At 40.7% G+C, this 24,555-nt stretch overlaps 3 protein-coding genes across 3 annotated transcripts; 1 reads left to right on the top strand and 2 right to left on the bottom strand.

Moving 5' to 3' along the window:
* Window positions 1–1,471: 1,471 nt before the first annotated feature.
* Window positions 1,472–2,458, bottom strand: LOC118578682 (olfactory receptor 52L1-like). The gene is given in 1 exon segment (XM_036179833.1): window positions 1,472–2,458. A coding segment is annotated over 1 exon segment (987 nt).
* An 8,155-nt stretch (window positions 2,459–10,613) lies between these two features.
* On the bottom strand, window positions 10,614–11,567 carry LOC118582086 (olfactory receptor 52K1-like). The gene has a single exon (XM_036184604.1). It carries the CDS (start codon window positions 11,565–11,567, stop codon window positions 10,614–10,616), a length of 954 nt encoding a protein of 317 aa, XP_036040497.1.
* Window positions 11,568–21,905: 10,338 nt separating this feature from the next.
* LOC118578611 (olfactory receptor 688) lies at window positions 21,906–22,871 on the top strand. The gene is given in 1 exon segment (XM_036179701.1): window positions 21,906–22,871. A coding segment is annotated over 1 exon segment (966 nt).
* Window positions 22,872–24,555: the final 1,684 nt, after the last annotated feature.

Raw genomic sequence — 24,555 nt, forward strand, 5'->3', positions numbered from 1 at the left:
TATTGTTACTCTCTTGTCTTCAACCAGAATTACATTACCATCTTGTGATTGAAAAAGCCTTTCCAGAGCTCATGATCACAGCCATATTCCAAGAACGATATTCCAAGTGATTTTAGTAATGAGAAAGAACACTCTTCATTTATAAGCCGACAAAACAAAATACCTCTAAAGTCAGAAAGATTTTTTTCCCCTAATGGGTATAATATGTCACAACCTGGGTTTCCCTAGGACAACTTAGAGAGTTTAAGATCTAGACATACCTACCTAATACAAACATATAATTTCTCATGAGATAAATATACCTCATATCCATCCTCAGTACCTCATCCAAAGATGCCAGCCAAACTAAACAATGCTCAGCCTCTCAGACAGAAAAGCACTCATCAGTAGTAAAATGTACAAACAATGGTAAGAGCAGAATCACTAACCATACTCTTCAACAATTCTAAAATGAATTCCCAAAATAGCCTTCCTTCCTCCTCTCCTGAGCATCATAAATCAATGGAGCAAAACTCTGTCTTTTGGGGGGCTGACCAAAATATCTTCTAATTTTAAAGCACAGACTCTTAGATGAATGTCCAACACCAAGTGTGGCAGGTCTCCAGTGAGTTTTTACCTGGTTCCTATCCTCAGAAACACATGACATGCCTGACAGCACAATATATTTACCATTTCCAAGAGAGAAACTCACCTTAAGTAACAAAATTGCTTCTACATTTACTAAAGCTGGGCATGAGAACCTAGTGCCATTTAGTAGCTTTGTTAGATAGAAAAAATATACAATTACTTTTATTAAGTAAATACCTAAAAAAAACAGATGTCTTCAATACTTAGCCTTGTCTGCTGTTTATACTGGACAAAAATATAAATAAAATTTAAAACACCAGATTTTTAAGAAGAAAAACACTATGTGGAAATATAATTCTTCCTAGAAAATCTATCTCTTACATACAGTGCCTATTTCACTTATGCTTGTTTTAAATAAATAAATAAGTAGGTAACATCTACATTATAACAAAAGGTAGTATTTCAGTATGTGGCCATTTTGTCTCCTTTAAGAGACTCTGTGAGACAGTGATAAGAATCCATTGCATTGGCTTAGAGATTGTAAAGACACTGAATCCTAAACCAGGCACAGACTAGGATTTGCCATTCTTGTTCCAGATAGTGTTACATGATCAGTTATTGGATTGAGGAAAAAAAAAAATCTGTCCCCCAGTCCCCATGACAACAGTGGAGAATTGTTGAGGTTGGAAAGAATAATAGGATAAAGGAGAAATATCCACAAACACAGCTATCCAGATACATCTCAGTAAACTGTTGAGCCATGTGCCTGGGGATTTCTTTGCACAGACAACTAGCAGAAATATACACTGTAGCATGGTTTCTGTCCATATACTCCATGCCATCCATGAGCTCTTCACTGAGTCCTTGGCAGGAGGAGACTCTGCAGCCTGCCATTAGGATGTACTCAAATTGATGCTTTTGTGTAGAACACCCTGAGCACTCGCTGGCGGATCTGTCGAGTCTTCACCCCATAAACAAGAGGATTGAGGGCAGGTGGCACAAGGAGATAGAGCGTGGCCAGCAGAACATGGACATGATGGGGAACATGGTGCCCAAAGCGGTGAGTGAGGAAAGAGAACATTCCAGGAATGTAGAAGATGAGAATGACTCAAACATGAGACCCACATGAACTGAAGGCCTTGAGTCTAGCTTCACCCCCTGGGACCTTCAGCACTGCCTGGAGGATGAGGGCATAGGAAATGCCAATGGCCAGGACATCTAGCCCAACTACCAACAGTGCCACTGACAGCCCATAGGCTCGATTCACTATGGTTTCAGAACAGGCAAGTTTTACCACAGCCATATGCTCACAGTAGGCATGGCTTATGACAGTGGCTCTGCAGAAGACAAGATTCTGCAATAGGATGGGGAAAGGGATGAGGAGGACCAATCCCCTCACCAGCACCACCATTCCAATGCGCCCTATAATCCCTGCATGCAGGATGGTGGAATGGCGCAGAGGGTGGCAGATGGCTACATAGCGGTCCAGAGCCATGGCCACAAGTATGCCTGACTCCATAGATGAGAAGGCATGAATGAAGAACATCTGAGTCAGGCAGACAATGTACCCAATCTCGTGAGCATAAGCCAGGAGCACTGTGAGGGCTTTGGGTGCAGTGGAGGAGGCCAAGACCAGGTCAACAGCAGCGAGCATGGCCAGGAAGAGGTACATGGGTTGGTGCAAGGAGGATTCAGTCCAGATGATGAAGATAATAGTCACATTGCCCACTAGAGCAAGGAAGTAAAGGACACCCAGGGGCAATGCTATCCAGTGCTGACTTTCCTCCAAGCCTGGAATACCTACTAGGAAGAAAGAGGGCTGGGGTTGCCTCCAGCTGGAATTGCTGAAGGCCATGATCAACAGCACAGAGAAAGAAGAGTGCAAAGACATCCAAGTCACGACTTCTCCATTCTTGATATGCTAAGACACTGTGCAGAGCCAGCCACCATGTTCATCAGAGCAACAGGTGACTTAAGCTGCAAAACGAGGGAATAAAGTTAGATTCAAGGAAGAAAACCCTTTCTGGATACAAATGTTTTTCAGATGAGCCTTCCACACATCTCACCTGGGTGGAGTCTAGCTCTAATGTGAGATAAGAGCAAACCCTGAACACAGTTTCTTGAGAGAAATGTTAACTCTTCTGCTCAATGACTTAAATTTTGAAACTGTCAACTTGAAAGCATTGACTTTACTAACTGTGTAGGTAGTGCTGAAGGCTAAGTCTCCTGTCACTTTGACACTCATCTCCTGCAGCCTCAGGACACAGTACTCAGCAGTTACTCCTAAGATAGGCTGCATCCCACAATCATCTCCATCTCGTTGCAGATTGGTTTCAGGGTTTCAGGATCTCCTCCCTTTCTTTCACCTATGTTGAATACCACTGCATTGTTTTAACTACTTAATGTGCTTCAGTTCATTCCAAGTTTATCTTTGATGCAAAAATATTCCTGTGATGCACAAATTTACTTTTTCTGTTTGCTTCCCTGGGCCAGTACACTCAACATTCAAAGCATTCTGGCTTACCCAGCCTTCCCAAATATCCTCTATCTACTTTATGTTAATATTTCTGTGAATAAACCCATATCTATGTGTCCAAATCAAAAACTGTCTTTACTCATTCTTATGACTGATACCTTTTATCATTTCAACAATCCCACTGACTTTAATATCTCACAGCCCTTCTTTTTTCTCAGCCCCCAATATTATTGCCTGAATTTGCAATCCAACTTTCCCTTACCCAAATTCTTCCAGACATAATGGAAAAAATTCAGGTTGGAAAAACATCAAATGTGAATTCATGCAGTGACACTCTGCAACTTTGTTATGAGCTCTTTTTAAAATTTACTTTAAACCCTTAAATCACAAATTCTCTCTAAATTTTAACTTTCACAAGTACATAAAATGCTTTGGTGAAAGTCATGCATGGAACCACTCACAGACTGGCATCCAAGTTTGTGAGGTTATCTTATTGCATTGCTTTCCTAGCAGTTGTGTTGCCTGTTACACATGTTTTGCTGTTACCTTGCACTATTGTAATTATATGAGCACACAGGCATATTATACAAAACTGCTGTGCTTCTTTCCCTTCCTCTCTTATCTAATTTGGTCTTTCTCATCCATCAAAAGTCAGAGTCCAGTGCCCTCTTTGCTTGCAGAGGGATTCACAGTGGTTTGCCAACCCTAGTAATATTGTCCATACTTTACGACCTGCCTTTGTTTATCTGTGACATTCTGATTTGTCAGCATCATAAAAACCCTTTCAGTGTCACAGTGTTTTATTTCAAAAGACAGAATCAGATCTCATTAAACTTGGTAACCACAAGCCAGCCTGCTGGACACATCACGGTGTATAGCATTAAATTTAATTAAATTTAAGCTGTCTATTTCATATTCTAGTAATAAAACTTTGACAGGATACTTATAATTTCTAAGCCTTGATTTCTCATCTGACAGTAAAATAAAGATCAGCCACACAACTTACTATAAATATTAATCAAAGTATACATTCCAAGTCTAGGCTGACATTATTCTATAAGATATGGATTTCATTATTACTAAAAATTATTAAAGAATGAAATCCCAAATGTCTTTCCTTTTTTCTTTTTATCCATAAACCTCCTTCTATGTTTCAAATGTCTGTCTGGTGTTGTCTTGCAAGAAAGAATACATTGCTGTTGCCTCCATAAATGTTAACAACAGGCACAAGTAAATGAAACAAGCGACTGTTTCAATCTTGTCCATGTGGTTCACTCCTGAAGCATTGCAACAAAACATTAGATGGTATATTTGTGACTCTATGTGCCTTACTAAAATGATGCACTCTGAAATAGTATTGATTTACTCTCACATTCACACACACACACACACAAAGAGTCAAACATGACTCATTTCTTGGGATCCAACATCTATATTTCTGATTAACTTAAACTAAATCAGTAATGACTATGATATTGCCCCCAAACTCTGTCTATAATAACTACGAAATCCAAAATGCCTAGCGAACACAAATTTTCCAGACTTTGCTTCTCTTCATCTCTAAAAATAAAGGAATAATGATAGTTCTCTTGAGAGATTTGTGGAAATCTAACCATGTACAAAACTTCTCCCTTTGGTGCTTGGTGTTCCACACAAAGAGAAAATTTATTCTCTTTCTTAGCTACCCCTTCCTATGCATTGCATTGTTCAGTATAGAAGCAAATGTACCTCTATACATTTTGGAAGTATGTCCATAGCTTTTATAGGATCACTACCAAGAGAGCTGAGGTGTAATGATGCTGTTCCCTGGCATCAGCTGCCTCCTTGTGTTCTGTGGCTTGTGCACACAGAGTAAAAGCCTAGGGCTGCTTGTGTAAGAAAGTGGGCCTCTGTGAGCCTTACTGAAAAAAAGAAAAGCCTTTGTCTCCAGGAATCTAAACAGAAACATGCATTTAGCTCTCTCACCAGGAAGTGTAAGACAGTTAGAAAAGGACCAAGGCTGTACTTCACTTATACCCATGCAGATCCAGCCCAAGCCATCTGTCATTTGTCAAGTCATGCTTAAGTGCTGCAGGGCAGTCTGACATGTCTCTCTTTGTCCTCAATTATAATTCTCTCAACTGCTGTGTGACTACACTGATTACCTTATACCATAAGATCATCCAATCCTGAAGAGTGGGGATGAAGTCTTACTTATGGGAGACTTTCCAGAGCAAGAAACAACAGCCCTGGAATCCAATTTTCCCTGCATATGACTGGCTAAGGAAACACACATCCAAATGTTTAAATGACACAGCGAGTAAGTAAGTATGCAAAGGTCTTAAAAGACTTGAAACCATGGGAACTTGATGAAGCAGAGGCTGGACTTCAGGGATAAGTACATAATAAACAGAAGAGTGTCTACTGAAAGGTGACCACTGAGTCTTGATGTACCCCACCCTACAAGACACTCTGGGTGCTTCATGGGAACGTGGGCTCTGCTGAATCTCAGCTGTAAGAGCAAGGACAGAGTTCTAGATGTGTATAGAAAACAAGAGTGACTAGCAGTAACTTCTTCAACTGCCTCTTGAGCAGGGAGTCTGCTGTGTGCACTATGACATGGCTTTCTCTCCGTAGTCTCCTAAACAGTGACCTGGACTCTATGAAGTAGGAAAGAAAGACAAGAACACAGGCAGAGGTGTAGAAGCAGTGGGGTCCATGATAATGCCCTGACATAAGAGGAAGGCAGCACCGTCAAGCACTCAGAGACACAGCTCCAACCAACACATCCCAGAACCTAACATAACAGGCAGGACAGTCGTCCTTGTCTCTGGGCTGTCCTCAAGGATGTGTCTGTTGAAGCTGTGTCAGCTGAGGGAGAAAAGGGGAAAGTTGTCAGACTCAGGAAGGTTCTACTAAGCTTTCTCCCTCAGTCCCAGAGTTTCCACCTCCCCCCCTCCAGCTCCAGAGCTTCCAGACACCAGTGCAGCCTCCATGGTGGCACCCTGCTCTAGCTTTGGTGATGATGAGGGAAACTTTGTGCTCAGAAGGGCTGCATAGCAGTTTCTGAATGTTGGAGAGAAAATTAAACACATCACTCAAGACCTGGGAAGCTAATGTTTCCAATGTTGCAAACACAATTAGTAGCTCTGGAAAGACTCAGAGAAAGGGCCTGCATCCTCCTGTGCTAGTGTGCTGTGAACATGAGAAAATGAGACTGTGTGGAATGGCCTGTGAGTATCTCCAGCTGACTGTGAGGCTCAAGAGATCAGTAGGTGTCTGTGCACCAACAGTTAGCTTGCAGGAATGTGTCCTCTGTGAGCTCTGTGTCCTGTGCTTTACTCCCCCTGACAGTGCCTAAGCCAGACCTGGAAAGAACAGACATTCTGATTCAGGAGAAACAAATCTAAAACTACTAAGAGGTGTTGGGCTGGAGAGAAAGCTCAGTCAGTCAAACCCCTGCAGTGCAGGTACTGTGGGCCAGATGCTCCATCCCACTGGCCAGCCTGAGTCAGTGAACTCCAAAAACATGAGGTGGAGAGAAACTGTGGAAGACATCTGCCGTCTTCCTCTGGCTTCCTCATGCAGGTTCATCCACCCACACTGATGCACACACCCGCAAAACTATGTACATACACACACATACACAGACTACCAAGATGTGTTAAACCAGTGTATTTGCAGAGTTCCAGCCCCATTAACCAAGCTAAGAAATAATCATTGCCACAGGGCTGTGGAAAAAAAAATCAGCTGTCAGTAGGTTTGCCCCAATACTAAGTCCCAAATCTGACCTCATTTTCCACAGCCCAAGTCTCTGTGCCTCATCTTGTCACTGGTTGTGAAAGTTACGGAAGTCCCTTCTTAATGTTTCCTCAAAGGAGGGACTATGATTGTGAACAGGCTCTGGGAAAGGGTATTAATACCCACTGGTAGGTCTCAGAGGACTGGCAGACACATTTGATCAAAGCCTAAGCTAGGACTGGCAGGAGAGTCATGGGGGTGAGTGAACTTCCCAGAGTGATGTCACCCACTCAGAACTGTGTGACTAGGTTCTGTGTGGTGCTGACTATGACTCCTAAGCCTGAACACCCTGAGAGCTGCACTAGGAAATGCATGCTCTGTGAACCATGAACCTCAAACCGATGTGGCATTTATACTTCATGTTCTCACAGAAGAGTCTTAGACCCCAGTGAATTTTTCATCTTTAATGGGTACTATTACCCAAGATCTAGAAGCATTAGCTGCTAGAAGTCATAACTGAGTCACTCTCCTATGGAGGAAAAAAATTAAGAGGCTTTCTTGCCCCAGGGTATTTTTCTTCTCCATTCAGCACTCACTGGACTAGTGATGTAAGAATATAAAGATAAAACCCACTTCGTTCAAATTTTTAAAAATTCTGAACAGTCTCTCCAGTTCAAGAAGTCTTCTTGGGTTGCCAATGCCGCTGAGAAATCCAGACCACAGTATAAGTTCATCTGCCCATCATGCTTCCCTCAGTCTTCAATATTGATGCTCCCATATCTACTTCACAATAAATTCCTTTCATTTGAATTTGTGCTTTAGAGACTGTTTCTGAAGAACTCAGACTAAAACAAATGACAACTGTCTCAGACTGTGACTCTCAAGGACATACCCAGTGTTTATAGTTTCTGTGACAGCAATGCTTCAGCTCATAATCTTTTCCCTCCTCTAATCAACAACTAATTCATCCACACATTTTAGGAAGCTACATCTGCTCATTTATTAAATAAATTTGCACACAGTTCTCAGCATCCTAGTGTCCAGCTTTACAGTGGTGCAAAAGTGTTATGCATTCAGTCTAAGCCAAACAATTGTGAATTTTAATGTTTTCCAAGATGGTGATGTGTGGTAGTGTTCTCTTGCAATGCTGCACAGTGTCACTGAGCTCTAGTTTCCATCATATACCAAATGAAAAGAATAATGACATAAACTGCTTGCATTTGGAGGACATTGAATGTGATCATAAACCAACTTTTTATCTCAAGGAACTGAGTACGCAGGATCTGCCTTTATTACCAACATTTTTCATTAATCCAAGGTATTCAGAGAATTGTTAAAAGTAGTTTATCCAAAGTCCTCAGAGACTTCTAAGTCCCTTAGAGATAACCTTCATTCAACCTGTCACTCACCTAAAGAATCCACCTCAGTAATCCTGAAATTATTCAATCTCTCTCCCAGATCATCATCTTGCTAACATTCGGAAATTCTGGGAAACATTCCACATATGAAAGAATAATGTCAGGAAAAGAAAGGAGGAATGAGTGAAGACCAGAAGACAAATGCTAGTTTGCTGTAGCATGAATCTTAAAGGTTCTTATTAATAAAACTCACACGCGAGGCCAGCTATTGGGGTGAATGCTGGAAGATTAGAGAAGCAGAACAGGCCACAGTTTCTTCACCTCGCCAGTTCCTCAGGTGATCCTGTTTCCTCAGGCTGGAAGCTTCTGAGTCCTCCTCCACATGAATCTCGGCTGAACTGTGTTGCTCCAAAGCCTGAACGCTTAATCAACCAAATGCTTAACTAATTACATGCTTTACTTCTTTAGTTCCTGGTCCTCACGCCTTATATACCTTTCTCTTTCTGCCCCCACTCCCTGGGATTAAAGGTTGGGTTTCTGGTATTAAAGGAGTGGGTCACCATGCTTAGCTGTTTCTAAAGAGGCCTTGAACTCAGAGATCTGGCTAGCTCTGCCTCCCAAGTGCTGGGATTAAAGGTGTGTACCACCACTGCCCAACTTCTGTTATGGCTTACTCTTCCCATTTTCTAGCCACCATTTTTGGCTTTGTTCTAGTGGCTGTCTCTTCTCTGACCCCAGATATGTTTATTTCGGGGAACACGATATTTCAGGGAACACAATACCCACCACAGTTTTCTGTTTGTTTGGTGATTGCATACAGCCTAAGTCTGTCCTGCAAGGGGAAGCATAACCTCCAGTGCTCTCTGCAGGGCCTGAAACACAGCCATTTGAAATTACAACTTTTGGAAAGAATGGAAGGAGATTTCAATCATGATTATGATGGTAAAGATGCTAGTGTTTGTGATGTGATAAAGATGACAATGGTTTATTTCATTTCAATAAAATATACTGAATACTCATTGTTATAAAGATTTGTTTATTTGTTTATTTATTTATTCCGAAACACATATTATATTTATATGGCTGATTAAGAAATGTGCTGTTCCTAAAGTAGTTCATTAAAGAAAAAGCTGTTTATTTATTAAGCAAACATTTATTCTTATCAAATGCCAGGAACCATGACAAGAATACAATCATTGTCTGCTGTGGATGCAGAAATAATTCGTCCATTCAAAAATACATATACAATTGTAAATTATAATAAATGACAAAAGAAATAGAAAAGTTTTCTGATGGTGGAAAACAGGTGAGTTGGTGTGATTGGAAAATTCTCCAAATGGATAAAGGTGAACAAAAACGATGAGCTTAAGAACAGGCATCTTGGCTAACTGACTGGAGGGAACACAACACTTGAGGAACTAGAGAAGGGCACTTACATATATAGAATATATAACACTAGGGCAATACTATGCATGTAAGGATATAAAACCACACAGCAGATACACTAAAGTGGGTGGCAATGGGAGGAGTTTGGGAGGAAATGAGCAAGAGGGTTAGAAAGGAAGAAAGAAAATAGTAAGTAGAATGAGAATCAAGAAAAAATACTGGGTATGTTTATGCTTGAGTCGCTACTCTTCAGACTAAATATGGAGAAAGAGGAGAATACATTATTTTTAAGGGTTAAAAGTATACAGTACTAGAAGAACAGTCTATCACAAAATTAAACTGAACGAGTATACAAAAATAAAGCTTCACCTGCAACTCTGGAAACAAGTGGGGCATGAAGAATCTTAAGTGTTTTCTCATAAACTCAAACACCAAGACATCACCATGATTTGCTATCTCTCTTTCTCTGAAGCCAGACTTTCTCTGGTAGAGAGGATCTCTGCTCCCATGTGGAGGCTGAGTGTGTGTGCTACTTGGTGGGAGCTGCCTCATTTCCTCGTGCCCAGAATAAGGACTTATTTTACAATTCTCACTAAATTCCTGGAGTTTCAATGTATAAAAATCCGTGTGTGTGTGTGTGTGTGTGTGTGTGTGTGAGAGAGAGAGAGAGAGAGAGAGAGAGAGAGAGAGAGAGAGAGAGAGAGAGAGAGAGGTGGTTTTCCTATGCAGCCCTCATCAGATTACAACTCACCATGTAGCCCAAGCTAACCTCAAACTCAAGATTCTTATGCCTCAGTTTCCCTCCTATATCTCCATGCCCAACTAACATCTTATTTCTTAACTGCTATGTCTATATCATCAACACAAACTATCAAATTTAGAAGAAAAGGATGCCAAAAGGTACCGCTTAGTGAATAACTGAGGAGCTACAGATCTTCTTAGTCTGGAATTTCAGTATGCAAACATCAGAGAACCCAGAAAAGAGTTTCCTTCTTACAATATCCCAGGATGCCTTCTGTCACCACCAGGCAAATGACTTGGGTAGTAGAGCTTCTAATCTATGGAGAAGGGGCATCTTGAATTCCAGTTGACAAAAAAAACGACAGTCAAGTGGGTTCAATCTTCTTGGAGCGTATAATTGTAAACAGACACTCTCGGATCTGCTTGGTCTTAACCCCATACACAATGGGGTCCAAAGCAGGGGGGAAGAGCAAGTAGAGGTTGGCAAGGATGACCTTGGCAGCAGAGGCTGTGGATGGCCCAAAGCGCTGCATGACCACAGAAAGAAAGCCTGGTCCATAGAAGAAGAGGATGACACAGACATGGGCTGTGCATGTGCTTCCTGCTTTACCACGTGCCTCAGGTGAAGGAAAATGCATCACAGTCTTGACAATCTGTCCATAAGAGTAGGCAATGAAGGCCACATCCCCCACACCAAGAAAGATTGCCACAGCTAAGGCATAGAGACTGTCCACGGTTGTGGCCCCACAGGCCAGCTTCACCACTGCCATGTGCTCGCAGTAGGTATAAGCAATTATGTGTGAACCACAATAAGACAGTCTATGGGCCAGGCTTGGAAAGAAGATGGTTAAACTCACACCTCTCAGTGCCACCAGCCCTCCAATCTTGGCAACAACTTCAGGAGTAAGGATGGTTGCATAATGCAGTGGGTTGCAGATAGCCACAAAACGATCCAAGGCCATGGCCACCAGCACCCCTGACTCCATGGCAGAGAATGCATGAATGACAAACATTTGGGACAGACAGGCATAGGAGCTTATGGCTGTAGCACTAAACCAGAAAATAGCCAGCATCTTGGGCAGAGTGGAGAGGGAGAGGATCAGGTCAACAAAAGAGAGCATAGCAAGAAACAGAAACATGGGCTGGTGGAGCCTGTGTTCTGTCCAGATGAGAGAAAGCAGGACTGCATTCCCAGTTAGTGACAGGACAAACATGAAGCAGAAGGGAAGGGATATCCAAATGTGGGCAGCAGTCAGGCCTGGGATGCCAGCCAAGAAGAAAGTATGTAGAAGGAGGTGAGAATTATTGGAAAGAATCATGGTCATTATCCCACACCAAGGAGCAAAGGGTCACTGTAAAGAAAGGCAGAGATACAAGACCCAGTGAGTACAGATTAACAGAAAGTCAGGGTGTACAGTCTCACTGACGTCAATACCAGCACCACATCAGTCTTACCTGACAGTTCTAAAGAAATGCTCAAAAATAAATTTCAATTTATTCAATATTTCTGCACATCTTCAAACCAGAAGAGGTAAGACAGTTGGAAATACATTGGTGAGAAGTTCAGAAACCAGATTCTAAGCTTAGATCCACAATGTGTGTGTGTGTGTGTGTGTGTGTGTGTGTGTGTGTGTGTGTGTGTGTGTGTGTTCTGGGCTAATTTATTTAACTGTAAGTATCTAGTAAGTATTATTAGTTTAAAATCTTTCCTCTCAAGCTCATACTCCAAATGCTGGTACTTGATGTATTCATCATTAGCTTCAGTGTCAGCAACCCTTAATCCACTGAACTCCTGAAACTGCCAAAAATACTAACATCTGTAAAATCCTTCAATTAGAGGCAAGTCACTCTTCCAGACATGATTTGATTTGACTGCCAACATTAGAGAATAATGTGTAGTCCCTTGAGACTCTAAAGCTTATCAGGCCCTTCCTTGCATTATTCCCATCCTGTTCACTTGCTTTCTGACACAATATCTCAATATCTGCCTCCTGCTGCACCTCCCTCTCCTTCAAGGTCCTAGTGTGTTGCATTAAACATTTTGGTGAACTGGAGAGTAAACCGAAGCTCTTGGACACATCAGTAATATTAAGGCCAAAGAATTGTGTGTTGTAGCCACCTACTGGGAGTGGAGCAGAAAGTTATCACAGCAACAGTTTGCAACATTATCTGTGTTCCCAAGATGCTCCCTATTAAATGTCATTATTGTCTTTTATAAAATAAATAGCAATCTAAGAAGAAATAACGAAGCAGTCTCACAGGTCTGCACAAGTGAATAAAGCCACAGCTCACAGGCACTGACCCAAGAGATACAAGATTCTCTCCTGTCTTTGTGAGAGTGGCTCTTACAGGCCAGGAAAGAAGATCTAGGACCCTTGGACCATGACTAAAAGAGGGTAACAATAGAGATGATAAAACAAGGACTGAGGATCAGTGACTTGGGGATTGTGTCTCTCTTACATCTTGATACCTCAGGAACCATGATCTTCTCATGTGAAACATAAGTACAGGGACACAAAGACATGAAGACTTCATCAGCACTGACCTCAGGTGGTCATCAAACTTTAACCCACCACACATCAGAAACTGCCCAAAATATGAACATCTGGAAAAATACTTCATGTGACAGCATCTTTGTCTTCCAGGTTTTACTTGACTGCCAAGATGAGCTAACAATATACAGTCTCTAGTGAGCATATTCAGCATCTAGAAAAGCTTTGGGTGTAAGAGAAGTGAATCACATGCTAGGTGGGAAAGATCAATGATAGCTATTGATCTTATAGCCCCAATGATGACAAAAGTGAGGCGCTGACTACAAGGTAAAGAAACAAAAGTCTCTTGGGATGTGACTCAAGAAAGCATAGTTTGAAAATGGCCAAGAAGGTTTGCTTCTCCCTCTAAAGGAAGGCATATATTTTCTTTTCCTTCAACCACAGCTGCCAATGGGATTGTGCAATAATGACAGTTGTGAAGGCTACAAAGTTATCTTTTCTGACTTGTCAGCTGTATTGACCTAAGAAAAGCAACTAGCCATTTCCAAACATCCAGTTATGTTTCCTCACATGTGAAATAATTATATTAAAATCTGCTCCTCGATATCAGCTGGATCAAGAACAGAGAGGGAGAACAAGGAAAAAGAGACCATGATAAATGAAGACCCCATGGGAATAGGAAAAGCAAAGTGCTAGATAGGTCCCCAGAAATCCACAATGATACCTCTACAATAGACTACTGGCAACAGATCGAGAGAAAGCCTGAACTAACCTACTCTGGTGATCAGATGGCCAAACACCCTAACTGTCATGCTAGAACTCTCATCCAATGACTGATGAAAGCAGATGCAGAGATCCATGGCCAGGCCCCAGGTGGAGCTCCAGGAGTCCAATTGTCGAGAAAGAGGAAGGATTGTATGACTGAGAAATGTTGAGACCATGATTGGAAAAAGCACAGGGACAAATAGCCAAACTAGTGGAAACACATGAACTGTGAACCAATAGCTGAGGAGCCCCCAACTGGATCAGGTCCTCTGAATTAGTGAGGCAGCTGATTAGCTTGAACTGTTTGGGAGGCACCCAGGCAGTGGGACCCGGACCTGTTCTTAGTGCATGAGCTGGCTGTTTGGAACCTGGGGCCTATGCAGGGACACTTTGTTCAGCCTGGGAGGAGGGGATTGGACCTGCCTGTACTGAATCTACCAGGTTGTGCTGAATCCCCAGGGAGTCTTTGCCCTGGAGGAGATGGGGATGGGGGGTGGGTTGGGGAGAGGGGGGTGGGAGGAGGGAGGACAGGGGAATCCGTGGCTGATATGTAAAATTAAATTAAATTTTAAAATAAGAAAATGCAATAAAAAATAAAATAAAATAAAATCTCCTCAGAGGCATAGTGAAAATTGAATGAGATTTAATATAAAAATTGTCAAATATTGAAAATATCCCTTTAATTGGACTGTACCTGATAAATAATATTCTGGAAGCAATCTGGCTAAGAGTAATAGAAATTTGGGGGACTTTGAGACAGGGTGTAGTAACTGGAGTAGCCTGATCAAAAGTGCTGTATCTACTCCCACCCATCATGACCCCTTCTCCCTACCCAGGAACACACTGTTCCCTTAATCACCCCAGAATGTGGTGCTGTGAGGGGAACAGAGGATGTAGAGAAGTGTGACTCTGATCACTTGAACATCTCCTTCAAGTTAACCTCTAAACAACCCGTCCTTAAGTCTCTGTCTTCAGGAAACTGTTAGAAATAATTACACCTGATAGCCCTTGGATCAGAAAATATTACTATTTTATCCATGTTTCTTAACTAAATATCTGACCAAAAAAAAAAAAACCTAGCAGTTCTGTCTCTATCAAAGAAATAAGTAAAAAGAGGCAAGGGGTTAAGGAGCCAGAGAAATCTGAATTCCAGACTGCTTTCATAAATGTTTTCCTGTGACTAGTCTTCTAAGAATCAAAAAAGAGCAGGCCTCCAAAAAGCCTCCTAACCCAGGACTGAACTGCCTGCTTTGCCGAGGAATTCCCACATACTCATTCTTTCCTTTGTCTGTCCTGTGTAACACCACATAAAGGTCTGGGCAGGTTTCAAACACAGTATATAGTATTGCCTATGTTGTTCTTTCAATTTTACTTAATGATATTAAGAGCACACCATTTCACTATAGAGAAACCATCAACCCAGACTATAGGACAGTTAAAATATGAATATAGCCTTTATATGTCTCTCTTCCTACCCTGTACCGTTACTCACCAAAGAACTGCATTGGTTGACCTACCGAAGTGTAAGAGGTTAAGCTACCAACAGGCCCCAAGAAAAGAGTATTTAATAGAATGCTTTTGAGACACTGTCTGTAGGGATCCAAAGTGAATTTTCAACCACCTAGACACCAATTAATATTTCTGGCTCCTCTTTGAACAAAAGTCAACAATACCTTTCCTTTTTATTGATTCCCATGGGAACAACCCCAGCAGGGAATATTTTGAACAGAATACTCCAGGATATCTTGCCAAGAGGGAACTAGGAAAGGCCTATTGTCAGGGGTACTGGGAGGACCTAGACTGATGATGATCTAGAAGACACTGGTCCAAGAAGGCTCAGGAAGAAAGCAGGGAAGTGATAAGGAATAAGTAACCTTAGGAGCAATGCAGGAGACCAAGGAGATCCCCCCCCCCAGGGTGAGGGAAGAACCAGGAGAAGAGTAGAACAATGTGTAGAGGTCTTGATGGAAGGAAGGACCTTGCCAGAGAATACTGTTTCAGAAAATGCTATTGGTTCTGTGCCTAGAGTTGCAATGGTGGGTACAAGGCTAAGCCAAGCACTGTAGGTGTTGTTCCCATATGTCTTCTAACAACTCAGGCTCTTTAACTGGACTTTATATGCTTAACTCACTTCTCAGGCACTAAATAACTCTTGATAAAAATGTCAGATCAACCTACTGTAGATGGGGGTTATCTAGGACTATGGAAGATTTGGATGATATATTGGATAGGGAAGAATTGGAGAACTATGTGTTTAGCCATCAGAAAAAAAAGGTATATCTGATGGCATACATCAATCTTCACAGACTCTCCAAATCCAGGAAGAATTTTCTGACAGGAAAGATAGATTTTGTTCTATGACAGCAAACATATTGTACTGGCTAGTTTTATATTAATTTGCCACAAGCTAGAGTGGAAAACTCAATTTGAGGAGAGGAAAACTCAATTGAGAAAATGCCCCCACAAGATTGATCTCCTGGAAAGCCTATGTGCATTTTCTTAATAATGATTGGGGGTGGGAGGGGGACATCCATTGGGGGCAGAGCCACTCCTGAGTGGGTGGTCCTGGATTCTATAGGAAAGCAAGCTGAGCAAACTATGGGGAACAAGCCAGTAAGCAGCACTCTTCCTTACATCAATTTCTACCCTGATTTCCTTTAGTGATAACATGTGAACCTGAGACTTGTAAGCAGAAATAAACCCTTTCCTCCCCAAGTTGCTTTTGGCCATGGTGTTTTATCACAACAATAGAAACTCATACTAGGACATTCATGTAAATTTTTTTTTTTGAAACAGGGTCTCACTATGCAGCCTTGACTGGCCTAGAAATCACTATGTAGACTAGGTTAGCCTTCAACTTACAAAGATCCACCTCTCTCTGCTTCCATATTGCTGGGATTATAGCATGCACCACCACACCTGCATGCATATAAATTTACAGCTAGGATTCACACAGATTTTTGTCTCATCAGAATGATAATCCCTTATCAGAAAGACAGAGGTCAACACAGGCTATATCAGAAAGAAATCTCAGAAGATTGGACAGGTGTGGACAGTACCAAGACTCTGACAGTCCATTTACTAGAGCCTTGTTCTAGAACACTGATCATTGCCTGAACAAATGAGAAGATATAGCTGGTCTCATTTCAGGTAAAGGCAAGGTATAAACCTAATGTAAAATACCCTGTTTTCTGAGAAGTGACACTTGGTAACAGTGAGTTGAAGGCAGATGATGCTATGATTACTCTGAGACATCAGGAAACAGGCTAGGTACCAAAACAGGACAGAAACCTAGTGATACATGCAGGCAAGACAATTGGCAGAAGCATAAAATGATTGGAGGAACAGAGAGAGAGAGAGAGAGAGAGAGAGAGAGAGAGAGAGAGAGAGAGAGAGAGAGAACTAAATGTTTCAGTTAAAGGATATTAGATGAGAATGTGGACTGCATGACTGAAGTCCTCAAAACTTTCAGATAAAGTCAGAAACTATACAAAGCATCAAGAGATTGGAATAAGGATACCCTAAACACAGTCAAGATCTTTGACTTGGATTAATGACTACACACACACACACACACACACACACACACACACTCACACACACAGTATCAGTTCTTCTTAAGATTGTGATACAGTCTACACACATGCTGTGATTGTTCAGCTTTTTTAATTCATCACATCCTTAACACTAAATAATCATCTTTTTGTTTGGGTTTCTTTACTTATTCTGTAAGAAATGAAGGTGTTGGTCACCTTCCCTCAAGTGAAAAAAGCCAAAGACAAAAAAAAAAAAAAAAAAAGAAGAAGAAGAAGTGTAATTCTTTCAATACATCTTTGGATTTTTGCTGGCACACCACAGAGGTGGGAAATGTGGTTTCATATTATGAATTTTACCTCCTGCAGAAAAAGGAAACTTAAATTCCCTTCACGCCTTCTACTGACAAAGCTTAGCTTTGTTCCAGATGAAAGAACAATACTAGTTAAAGGTCCCAGAGGCATTTTACAGAGAAGACAAAATGGAGAAGTTTGTATTCAAGATGCATTAAGCTGATTGCTAATAGAGTTCATGGTTAGAAATCAATGTAAAACAATGCTATTATGATTACATAATTACAACTTTTAAATTTATGTTTCTGCCATTAACTTTTACTCTTTGATATGGGAGCACTAAGAGATACATAAAAGACTATTATGGGTACATAGCATATAGTCCACTTGCCTCCATTGAATAGACACAACCCCCTTTCTCTTGGATAACTGGGATCCATCACTCCAGGAAATAGCGAACTCTTTTTTTCTGTTGCTTCTGTGGTATAATGCAATAAAATGAGTCCTTTAGTATGAAAAATTTTGAACAAAGGATCCAAATTTTGAAATTTCTGTGATGGAGATGTAGCTCAGAAATAGAGCACTCCAGCAACACACATGCACATGCACAAATACACACATGTACACACACACACACACACACACACACACACACACACACACACACACACACACATGTCTGTTCTAAGTCTCTGTTGACAATTGAATTTTCCCAATGGCATAAATACTAATTGAAATCTAGGAAATCTACCTATCCCAGTCGGGAAATACTAGTACCCACTGGGGCACATATAACCCAGTAGTCTGGATAGCAGCCTACAGTAGTCTTACATCTCTCATTGTCACTGCTAATCATCAGAACAACTTTGAATTTCAGAAACAGTCAATGGACTAGATCTGTTTACCTAGACTTACTTACCATCAAGCATCACTTGACTAGGCCCCTGACTACTCATCTCAGGAGCCCTATGAGATTCCCCCAGAAAGTAGGTTTAGAGTATTGACTTGTTGATTCTGGTCCACCTCTGAATTTAAAAGTGTTGATTCTGATGAGCATCAACATAATCCTCCCTAAGGACATACAATTTTTTTTTGTAATACAGTCTGACCTACTCAGGTTCATTTTATTATTCTTTAATTCTAAGTTCATTTCAGACAACATTACCATTTCATCACCTTTGACCATAGGTATATTCCATCCTGTTACATTGTTGTCATTTAATTCCACTAATAATATAAAGAAATCCATTGAGTACATTTTTAAAGATCTATTTATTTTTTTTTGTATATGAATGTTTTGTCTATATGTATGTCTGTGTACCACTTAAGTATGTGTCTGGTGCCCATGGAGAGTATCAGATTCCCTGGAACTGAAGTTGCAGATGGTAGTGGACCATAATGTAGATGCTGGGACTTGAACCCTAGTCCTCTAGAAGAGCAGCCAATGTTCTTAACCACTGAGCCATTTGTCCAGCAACTCCACATACATCAACTACCATTGAGTTCATTCATTCCATTTCAAAATAAATTGCTTGGTATATACTATCACAAATAATGGCCTTTACCAAAACAGATTAATGCTTCTGTAAGGGAAAATAATCTCATTACTTTTTATTTTAATTCAACATTTAAAAATTATCTTAAAAGATAGAAAATAGTCATAGATGAAGGAAGTGATCAACATGCATTTTAGTATTATCAAGTTCTAAAGTATATCCATTATTTTGGCATTTTGAGGTTTTTAGCAAGAACAATACATGGGGTAAGACACAAGTAAATGGTGGTAAGACTTAAAAGTCTGCAGAACACAAATAAGAGGAAGTAAAATAGAGTGTGGTCTCTAGAAGAGATATTGACTAAGATAAAGATCTTGACAGGAAGAAAGCTTTCAGAACCTTCCTATAACTAGAGGAATGACTGATGAGACCGGAGTGAATTGATGCACGAGGAACCTGGAGTCTGTGAGGCTGCACCTGGGACCAGGGCTACTTGCCAAAGAGCTCTTGAGTCTATTCCCCTGGCAACATTTAAGGCATTGGGCTCTTGAGAATAGAGTAAGGAGGGCCCAACAGTCAACACAACAGAAACAGGCAACTTGGGGAATTATGCTAAACCCTCAGACCCCAGATATGAGGAAGAGGGGAGGGATATGTTCAGGATGATAGGCTGTCCACAGGTCACCATAGTGTGGACAGCAGAAGCTTCTGCAGGACCCTTTAACAGGGAGCCTCTTCACACCCTCCTGAAGGGGTAAGTGAGGTGGGGAAGGTCCTGCTTGTTTGGAGGTGAAAGGAGAGTTCCAGCCTCATAATTCAGTCCTGATGATGAATGAGAGGTGAGGCGATAGTCTCTATCCTGGAGTTCTGTCCCAGTCTCTGACTACAAATCTCATCTCTGGCTTCCATAGTTGGTTTTCTTTTCTTTTCTTTTTAAAATTTATCATCTTTAATATTTCCCTTCTCTCAGATCTTCACTTAGTTAAGGGCTGGAATCTGTAGTCAGGAAACAAGAGAGAAATGAGGCTACAGTCTAAGCTGATCTGTGAGTGGTAGGCCTGGGGACTTGAAGTAATAGTCTACATCCAGTTTCTCCAGACCAGTAACAATAAACTCCAAAGACTGTTTTATTATGTTTGACAAAAGATATATAATGTCAAAGATAAAATATTTAAAAATATAGTTTTTAATGTAAATCCAAACTGTATTCCCATTAATATAAATTAAAAAGTTGATTTACTTGTGATCATATCGGCATTGTTTTACACTGATATTCTATCCACAAGCTTCTAACCATTTCATTGAGACAGGAAACAGAAAATAGGGGATATAAATATTTATAAAGAGAAAAAGTACTGTTTGCATGTAACTTTTTTTCTAACTTTAAAAAATATTTAAAAAACCAGTACCAATGAGAAATTATAGACATTAACAATACTTTAGCAAAGTGGATGGTAAAGAAGACCAAAACAAAACTATAATGTGTAAAATAGTAAGTATAAGGTTTTTAAACCATCAGTAATTATGTACTTGATACAATACAAAAAATTTAAATCATAAAACTTTTAAAGGGAGCACCAAAGGAGCATAGAAGCTGCAGTGGCTAGATCCTGAAGGGGATAACCAATGGCTGGAATCCCAGCTCTTGAGAGGCAGGAGGATCAGGAGTTTAAAACTTTGTCTTTAGATACAGAGCCAATTTGAGGCCAACTTGGGTTATATGAGACTCTATCTCAAAAAAGTAAACAACTGAACACAAAATAGAAACAGCATGAGCCTATTAGTTAATGAATACAAGAAGAAATAAGGATAATTAGAGTCAACTTCACAGATGATCATATGCCAGAAAAAATATATAAATATATAATATGTATAAGTATATATTTAAATACATATCTAGAGAATCAATATCCTATTTAAAAGAACAAAATATTAATATTATAAGAACATCACAGGGCAACATTCTAAAGGTTTATTTGTTGTTTTATTGCCTATGTGTATGCATGTGTATATACAGATGTGTGTGTAGGTACTCTCAGAGGCCAGAAAAAGGTGTCAAATCCCCTGAAGCTGGAATTACAGGTCTTTGTGAGCCCCTGATATGTATAAGTGCTGTGGACCAAACTCCAGCACTCTTACCCACAGAGCTATCTCTCCAGCCTCCCAATACAAATTTTAATCAGAATTTTAACAGATATAAATACAGGAACAAATGATTCATGTTTGTAATGAAAAGATGTGATGCAAAAGTTCCTCTTTTATCCAAAAACTTATCAACATATAACCCCAAACAAAACAGTGCTATTTTATAAATCAACACAGAAATTCTGAAGTTAATCTAGAAAATTAAGGCATCAGTGGGAATTAAAATTGAAGGAATAGTGAAAGGAAGGAAACTTCCTGTATATTAAACTTCCTGGTATTTACACAAAAATAACCAAAAATAGAAACATTAGATTCCCAGAATAGAAGTGTACTCTGTGTACGTACATGTGTACACGTACGAGTGTCTGTGTGTGTCGTAGTGAGGTGTCATATAGTTAAGACTATGACAAAAGAAGCACAATAATCACTTGATGAGAGAGGCAGAACCCATGCTTAACTACTCAAAATCAGTTTGTTTATAGATCTCTCATTAGTAGAAAAATCAATTCCATGTAAATTAATTGCAATATAAACCAAAATGTCAATCATTAAAAAATAATAGCCATTCAGAAACAAATATTGGTAAAAATTTTTCGAGGAAAGAATGATATTCTATGATTGTTTCTTGTTTGGATAATGGAATACAAATATAAATATTTTAAAGTTTATATATAGCAAATTAAGTGGATATTTCACAGCACATAAAAAACACACCAAACAGAAATTAGGGAAAAGATAACCAAAACAATAAATGTTTGTGTTCTTTTGCACTTGTCTGGAATTTTTCTAAAGGACTCATTGAGAATTTAGTATGCTCAAAAGACCACATTATTGGTGAGACCTATTCCTCTTCCTTCAGCCTAGATAATAATAGTCTTTTTCTGTTTCCCCTTAATCCACAGGCAGATGCTGAGAACAAGACATCCCATGATATGGGTACCACCCTGCATGCAACCAACAGCTCAGAGTTTCAAGTGTCTGAGTTCATCCTGCTGGGATTCCCAGGCATTCATGAGTGGCAGCACTGGTTCTCCTTGCCCATGGCTCTGCTTTACCTTGTAGCTCTTGGTGCTAATCTCCTCATCTTGGTCACCATCTACCATGAGCCTAGCCTGAATCAGCCAATGTATCAGTTTCTTGGTATCTTAGCTGCAGTAGATATTGGCTTGGCTACCACCAGCATGCCCAAGATCCTGGCCATCCTGTGGTTTGATGCCAAGGCCATCAGCCTCCCTGAGTGTTTTGCTCAGATCTATGCTATCCACTCTTTTATGTGCATGGAGTCAGGCATCTTTTTATGCATGGCAATGGATAGATATGTAGCCATTTGTTATCCCCTTCAGTATCCTTCCATAGTCACTGAAGCTTTTGTAATCAAAGTCACACTATCCATGCTTCTCAGGAATGGCCTGTTAACCATCCCAGTGCCTGTACTAGCTGCACAGAGATAATACTGCTCCAAGAATAAAATTGATCACTGCCTGTGCTCTAACTTGGGGGTCACTAGTCTGGCCTGTGATGATATCACTGTTAACAGGTTCTACCAGTTAGCTTTGGCCTGGCTTATGGTTGGAAGTGACATGATTCTGGTCTTTACTTCCTATGCTTTGATTATTCGCACAGTGCTGAGGCTGAATTCCACTGAAGCAATATCTAAGGCCCTCAGTACCTGCAGTTCCCACCTCATCCTCATTCTGTTCTACTACACAGCTATTATTTTAGTATCTGTCACTCACCTAGCAGAAAGAAAGGTTCCCCTCATCCCTGTTCTCCTCAATGTGCTGCATATTGTCATCCCCCCATCTCTCAACCCCATGGTATATGCCCTTAGGACACAGGAGTTGAGGGTAGGCTTCCAGAGGGTGCTGGGCTTGAGTGAGTTTGTGTCTAGGAAGTAAAACTCACTATAGATGACAGAACACCAAATGCAGTATTGCAGGAAAAGAAAGCATGGACTTTGAGCCCAAAATACCAGGTTAAAATTCCATCTCTCCCAATTTCCAGGGGTATGACTCAAACTCATCTACTTTGGATAATACAATGTATGTGCAAACTACTGCTGGAAGCTTTTCATAATGTTAATTCTCACTTCCTGTGACATCTTATGATGCAAGTATAGTTCATTGTAAGTTCTGCAGATGTGGAAAGTAAATAGAGAAACTTTAACAAGGTTAACTACAAAGTTACAACATGAGATTTGAACCCAGATAGTCTCCAGAGTCTCTGCTCTTAACCCTTTCTCTCCATTCACCTCATTACTAATTTTAAAAAGGAAGCTAGGATAGTAAAGCAAGTTAAAATTATATACTACTCACTTTTGGTAAAATTACATTTAGAGCATGGCAGTAGATATGAATGGCAGCAATAGAATATGCAGTTCTACAACCATCAAGAAGAGAAAGATGGAAGCTAGAGAGATGTCTCAGAAGTAAAAGCACATGATGCTCTTGTAGAGGACTGGGGTTTGATTCCCAGTACCCACATAGTGTTTCACAACTATCTAACTACTGTCCCAGGGGATCTGATGCCCTTTTGGGCTCATCGAGCATGCATTTGGTACACAGAAATACATAAAGGCAAAAATACTCATATACAAAACATAATAAAATAATCTAAAAAAAATATTTTTTAAAAAGAGAAGAAGAGGAAGATGTCTGTGACTACCATTTCACTGAGGAACAGAAAGCGACCAAGTCCAAGCTGTAGAGAAAAGGGCTGGCTAAAGAAACCCACCCTGACTCTTGCCCAGAACTAGGGAAAGATGACTCAGATCAGGGCAGAAAAAAAAACAGTTTGGCTCAGTCAGATCAGAGCCATCTTTTCCCCTGGCCAACTGACTTGTGAAACCAACCAATCACAGAACTAGACAGTAGAACCCTGGATCCCAAGTCAACCCCTAGTTGACTCCACCCCCAAGACATCCTATGTAAACCACCCTGCATGGTCAGTTAGGCAAAAAAAAAAAGGGGGGCGCTGTTCTCTCCACCCAGGTAGAAGCAGATACTCTGCTGGACTCCTCCTACCCACATAAATCTCTTTCTCAAAACAGTTTTGGGTGTGAAGATCTTCATTCACTGGCCACTGGCATAGAGAAGATCCTTGCTGAGACATCCTTCAGTGGACAAAACAAGGGAGAGCTGAAAGAGCAGAGCAAGGAAGAACTAAACAGAAGATCTTTGCTGAGACTTCCCTCAATGGATAGAACAAGAGATAACACTTTTCTCTGGAGCCGGAGGAGATTGCTACATTTCTGCAGGGGTTCCCCCTTTTGCAGAGTAAAGCAAAAGAAGCAATATCTTAGGCCAGAGAAGCAGTGTTCTGCTAGGAAGCCCCTTTAAATGGGGCTGAGCAAAGCTCAGCTGTAGCAGCTCTCCAGGAGAGGAGCAGGATTGCTATATCCTGCAGGGAGACCATCCCCCATCACATCAGGTATACCTTGACTTTCCTGAACAATCAGGATACCCTTTCCTGCTGAAGCAGTTCCAGGCCTGACTTTCCCAAAAAGTCAGAAAAATCTCTTTTCCAGGTTTGGGATGCTTCTTTGCAGTTCCAGCCATCAGAGCTGTGCAAACAGGGCAGAGC

This window comes from Onychomys torridus, chromosome 1 (genome assembly GCF_903995425.1).
Source record: "Onychomys torridus chromosome 1, mOncTor1.1, whole genome shotgun sequence".
NCBI classification, from domain to species: Eukaryota; Metazoa; Chordata; class Mammalia; order Rodentia; family Cricetidae; genus Onychomys; species Onychomys torridus.

What these genes read in the sequence shown, in the direction of transcription:
- LOC118582086 (XM_036184604.1), bottom strand. Translation starts at nt 11,567, where the DNA reads ATGATTCTTTCCAATAATTCTCACCTCCTTCTACATACTTTCTTCTTG.